The sequence below is a fragment of the Aptenodytes forsteri genome, unplaced genomic scaffold (genome assembly GCF_000699145.1).
Source record: "Aptenodytes forsteri isolate BGI_AS27 unplaced genomic scaffold, ASM69914v1 Scaffold15, whole genome shotgun sequence".
Lineage (NCBI taxonomy): Eukaryota > Metazoa > Chordata > Aves > Sphenisciformes > Spheniscidae > Aptenodytes > Aptenodytes forsteri.
In genome coordinates, this window is record NW_008795129.1 from 28,165,028 (window position 1) to 28,171,165 (window position 6,138).

The following is a 6,138-nucleotide window of genomic DNA, read 5'->3' on the forward strand; positions in this document are numbered from 1 at the left end:
AGCGGCTGCGGGGCTTAATTGCCGACTGAGGGTACACCGCAACACAATCTATTTCCCTTCGTTAATTCCCAGAAAGAAAACCTGTTGGTTTAAATCTTAATAGCCTTGTTTATGCAAGTTATTCTCCTTTTTGTAACTTTTGGGCTCTTATTTTCCATAAGACTGGTTAAAAGAAGACCTATTTAATTTATGCTTTGAAATATTAGGCCAAGCAGTATATCCAAATTAGCAGGGACAGCCTCTAATTTAATACTGAAGAAAACTGGATATAACACTAATTAGAAAGGAAAAAGCTTGATCTAAACTAATTACATTGATAAGAACCATACAGTACCAAATTGTACACTAAAGCATGTGACTGACATATAAAAACCCCATCACTACTGATGACAACTCATCTCGGTATTCTTAATTGTTGTATTTGCAATACAAATACGTATTTTGCTCACTGATTTTTCATAAAGTTTCATTTCAACACACAGTTATGGGTTAACAAGAGGAAAAAAATAGTAAGAAAGATAACAAGTCAATATACATAAAATCTTCATAATGAAGAAGGAGGAAATTAGAAGGTATCCTAAATACGTTCTCAACCTTACCAGGCTGTTCCTTTCTCTTCAGGGATCAGAGGACAGAAGAGATCTTTGTTTATCTATTTAAAGGCTATGTTTCTTTACCTGAAGAAAATAGACAAACTCCCTTTTTCTTTAGAGAACTTTCTCCTCACTTAAAAGGACTGCACATAAGCAATGACTCAAACACTACATCCAAAATGACTGTGATATCCAGAGCGGACACGGGCCCTAACTGCCTCTGCCACTAAAATTTTAACCTCAAAGTAAGTATTAAAATGAAGCACCTTTTATGTGTACATTTATATATCTTTAAAAATTATGACTTAAGCTTTCCACAATAAATGTATCTACAATGTTACCAATGAAATATACATTATTAAAGACTACCTCAGGTGGCAGCCACATGTACAAGAGGACTACAGAATGCCCATATGAAAAAATACAATTGAACTTACATCATGAGTTCTGCTCTCCATTCATTGTCTTGCTCTTCAGTTTGGTTTAACGCTTTAACAATCTGAGAAAGGCTGGGAATAAGACAATAGCGGAATCCAGGCTTAAGATATGGCCTCACAAGTTGCCAATAAAGAACTGAGGCATTATATATCAAAAAATAGTATCTGAAAAACAATAATCAAGCATTTAGTATTTCATGGACTTAGATAAACATAAAATTACAGACAGAGTATTTTAAGACACTTCTAGGAAGCAAAAATTGAAACTTTTCCTATGTGTTTAGATAAGAACCAATCCTGACTAAGAACTGGGAACAAAAGTACAGCACAAGAAGAATACGGTAACTTGCAACTACACTCTACCCAGTAATTAACCACTTAAAATAAGCTAACATGGTGCTCTCTTTCTACAGAGCATAAATATAAAAGAGGAAGAAACGCTCAGAGTACCTACCAGCCTTAAACAGGCTGTTTCATCCCATCTCTTTAAGACTGTTCAGTATTCTTATATTGTTGCAGAACTCACAGCAGTTACAGAAGGGCAGTAACAAAATGGAAGGAAAATCCACAAAAGCAAAAAAAACCCAAACAACACAACTCCAGTCTACCTAGTGAAAATCTGAGACAAACAACTATGAAAACCTAACTCAGTAACATTTCCTGAGATTTAAAGAGTTAATCCTATCAGTAGGGCCCACCTTCGATCATGGGTGGCAAAATCTATTGCCTTCATGAAAAACAGCACAAACTTTTCAAACTCTTCCTAGAACAGAACAAAAGAATTGTTAATGCAATTAGAATATGGCTTTCATAAATCAATACATTATTTTCCTATTTCAGTATGTTCACGTCTCATAATTTTTATTTTCAGACCAATCTCAAATAAAACACGCTGCCATAGTAAGTTGCTGCCATAGACACAGAATAACTAAAAATCAGTAGCATTGACTATTACTATGTTTTCCTGATTTCAAATTTTAAGACTATATTTTCACCATAGTCTTTCATTTAAGACTATTTCTTTTATTTCTCCCAAACTTTAATTAGCAGGACTGAAATTTTTCAAAACTGCAAAGCTGCATACTTTTTAAGCTTTCAGCAAAGAAGGCTCAGAAACATCCAAGAGCAAAGCCAGGGAAAAAAAAAATATTGGTTTGTCCCATTAAAAAACTTGAGGTATTATTTTCTTCAGAAAAGCTCCAACAAGAATTTGTCAGCTGAATGGTGTGTCAGGCATGCTCTTTTTATCATTAAAGCAGCTGGGAAGCAGCTTTTCAGAGGAGGACCCAGGGGTCCTGGTGGACACCAAGTTGAACACAAGCCAGCAGCATGCCCTTGCCGCAAAGGTGGCTAACGGTGTCCTGGGCTGCCTTAGGAGGAGTGTTGACAGCAGGTGGAGGGAGGTGATCCTTCCCCTCTACTCAGCACTGGTGAGGCCACACCTGGAGTACTGTACCCAGTTCTGGGCTCTCCAGTACGAGAGAGACATGGACACTGTGGAGAGGGTCCAACAAAGGGCTGCAAAGATGATGAAGGGACTGAAGCACATCTTGTATGAGGAAAGGCTGAGCGAGCTGGGACTGTTTAGCCTGGAGAAGAAGGCTTGGGGGGATGTCATCAGTATGTACAAATACCCAAAGGGAGGGTGTAAAGAAGATGGATGGGATCATAAAAACGGATTTTTGAAAGCCTAAGAGAAAGATGCAGTGGAAATGGCAAAGCGGAGGTGGAACTGGATGGGCAGGAAGGGGATGACACCAAGAGGGCTCCCTATAGTGAGACAGAACAGCATAACTAAAAACTCCAAGAGAGTTGGGATTGATTTACTGGACTCTGGGACTGGCATGAGAAGGCTACTGAGCAATGAGTGGGAACTGCCTAGATAAAGAGAAAACCAGGATTAAGAGCCTGAGAGGTATAAGATACTAAAGCAGAGAAGTTGCACTTGGCCCTGAAGAACATAAGCATCTTAATCAGCTAACAAGGATTCCTTAGGATGGAAACCAAAATAAGGACAAATTTATCTTTTCTAAGTGATGATTACTAGTCATACAGCATGAGACGTTGTGCCACTCCTATCTTTATAAATGATCTAGGAACACAGCAGTGGAAAAACTCTACAACTGATACAAAGTGTAGCTTAAAAGCACATTACAACACACAGCACAAGGGAACCAAGTTAGGATTGCACATACTGGGGCGGTTCTTAACTTGTAAGAAGTTAGCAAGAGCCAAGAAGAAAACAGCAAAATTTGGCTGAGATTTAGAAAACATCACAGAATAGTTTGTTTAATTTAGAAACATAAAAGGCTAACTGGACATTAGAAAAGACTTTTCAAATGCGTACAAAGTTTTAAAGGGACCACTGATCAGTTGTTCTGCACATGCGCTCAGAGAAGGCAGAGAAAGTACAGTTAACATGATAGGGAAAAGATTCTAGCTTGAAAGTTAATTCAAACACATTATTCAAAGAAACTACAGCAACATCTGCCAAGGAAATTTGCGAACACAAATAACACAAACACCTATTAAGGCCATTTTAGGGGGTCAGATATCATTGACAAAATTGTCAAAGCTGACTGATCACAGTATGAGGACAAGAGAAATAGTGAAGACTATTCTCCATTATGGATCCACTCCATTTCAAATTCAGCAGGAGGTAAAAACTGCTCATCGTGTACAGACACAGTACCACCGAATAGTAACACACAGAAGCTTTTAGAAGTGGAAGTATCCTGCTGAGTTGCTACCAGAAAGCTTCATCTCTCATTTCAAAAAGCCACATCCAAAGTACTACATGGAAAGGTTACTGGTGGAAGTGGTGGAAGCACATTGCCACAGAAGAGAAATGAACTGTACAACCTCTCTGAGGGCCCCTTTAGTCCTCCATTTCCCATGATTCTGTGAAATGCTTAGTGTGATCCTGAATAAAACTGGTAATTGTTTTACCAGTTACAGCTAAATTTGGTCTGAAAGTATCATATTGATGTAAAAAGTGAAAAGGTTGACTTTAAAAGAATCAACCGTCTGAAAAATTCTGTAAACATTCTTTTTTTTCCCTCCCCAAAGTATCTGCAATATTAGTCTAATTCAGCTGGTAAGTTTTGTTTACTCCCAAACTACCCATTAATATATTTTCCTTCGATTTTTCCCACAGTCCTAATTACCCTTGTGTATTTTAAATGACTGAAAGCAATACATAAAAACCTAGGAAGAAATACTCTTAAAAACTGGCTTAATACAATGCAACCTTCATAATTTCTCACCAAATTATCTGTAGAGAGTGGAGTGTGCAACTGGCCTTGGCACAAATATGCTCTGCCAAGAAACTGGTTCACAGGAAATCTTCCTTTAAAATACATCTGTAGACAGTCACTGCTCATTTCCAGATATCCCAGCTAAGGCCAAAAAAAGCATTTTAATATTTAAAAAATGCAACAAATACTTAATTAAGAATTGTTAGTTTTTAAAAATGCATGCCTACTCAAAGTGTAACACCTAGCTGCATACCAGTATGCAAACAATATTCCATAAAGCTGCATATCAGACCTGGTACAAACCCATTAAGATTTATCAAAATTTAAAGCTTGATTTTCGTCATTCCAAATGTATAGAAAAATAGCTCCTTTATTTAACAACGCTCCTGAGTCATTCAGTCATAGAACCCCTTACAGTATACAAAAAATGTTTCCTTTTTTAATAGCCATTAACAGAATTGTTAACATAAAGGCAAAATTCTTAGTAGAATTTTTTTTTAAAAGGACAGATGTTAGCCCGCAGGATTTTGTATGGATGTCAGTGCTGCACCTCAATTTTCAGATAACAGATAGAATTTGAGTGGTTTGCAACTTGGAAAAAAAAATAATTGATTTATCAGAAACTCTGCTTGAAATCAAGTCACTTGTACCCATGGATTGACAATTTAAAAATACTTCAAAATTAAGAACCTCTACCACTTTTTATAAAAGTCAGCTCAATTAGCAGCAATCTTTCATAATTAGAATGTCACCTTTTCTTCTTTTGCCCAGTAGGGACTGTTCAAAAACACATTTTCTTCAGTCATAACCAAATTGCTAACGTTAGTTTTCTGTAACACGAAAAAACAGGCATGGCAAACTATTTTATATTACTATGGCATACCTTGCATATTTTGGTCTAATTACAAACTTCACAAACCACAGTTTGCTGACTGATTACAAAGAAGTGATAATTTAGAGGCCAAGTTTTAACTGAAAATGCACATTTAAACAATTGCTCTCCAAAAACAGAAGAGTGTATATTTTTCACAGGTACTTCTGGGAATATTTTTAAGTAGTAACTTTAACAACTGTAAATAAAATATGTCATATGAATGTTTTTATTCAATACAGATAAACTGCCTAAATTACAAACCTGAAATGCTTGTTCAGCACATAAAACATACAAGTCGGTGCTGAAGTTATCTGATGAGTCAAGTGCAGATTTTCCTTGACTGGCTGATTTGATCAACTCATAAGCATTCTTCAAAGCCTGAACATCTGAAAGAAAAAAGGAATACAGAATGTAACAGATAATTTATGCTTCAAGGTGGACTGACAAGACATGATTGCATTATATCAAATCAACTACACGGCATCCCGTTTCTCCTTTACAGAGATAAATTATGAATGTTTAAGGAAAATAACGTCAAACAAATGTTGTTCAAAGTCAGCCACAGTTGTAAGATGAAGCATTAACAACTCTCTTGCAATTTAAAACCACTGATGTTAGCACAGAAGAAAGCAAACTACTTTGAAGGCCCGATTCACCATTTCCTGAACTCAACAGTACCCTTTCTGTTGACACAGAAATTCGAGATTCGCTCCTTAAAGCTTTTATATGAAGTAAACTTGACTGGAAGAAAACTAGATTAAATGAAGAACGCTATAGCAGTTACTTCTTTTCATGGCTAAGATGCACGGTTAAAGCATTCAGAGAAAGAATACGTTTTCTATGTATTTAGAAACAAAACAGATTAAGATCAAGCAGTTTTCGTGTTCAAAGTGCGATTTTTATTTTACTTACTGTTAAAGACGGGCAAAACTTCGCAACCGCCTGACACCCTCTTACCTCGGCGGCTCTCAGCGGCG

The 6,138-nt window shown here is 36.7% G+C and overlaps 1 protein-coding gene across 1 annotated transcript in view; it reads right to left on the reverse strand.

Moving 5' to 3' along the window:
- The window catches only part of CFAP46 (cilia and flagella associated protein 46), a 97,268-nt gene that overhangs the window by 83,784 nt on the left and 7,346 nt on the right, over positions 1–6,138 (reverse strand). The window contains 4 exon segments of the mRNA XM_019471655.1: positions 1,031–1,195; positions 1,729–1,793; positions 4,297–4,428; positions 5,423–5,547. Of these exon segments, the coding sequence (XP_019327200.1) occupies positions 1,031–1,195; positions 1,729–1,793; positions 4,297–4,428; positions 5,423–5,547 (487 nt within the window).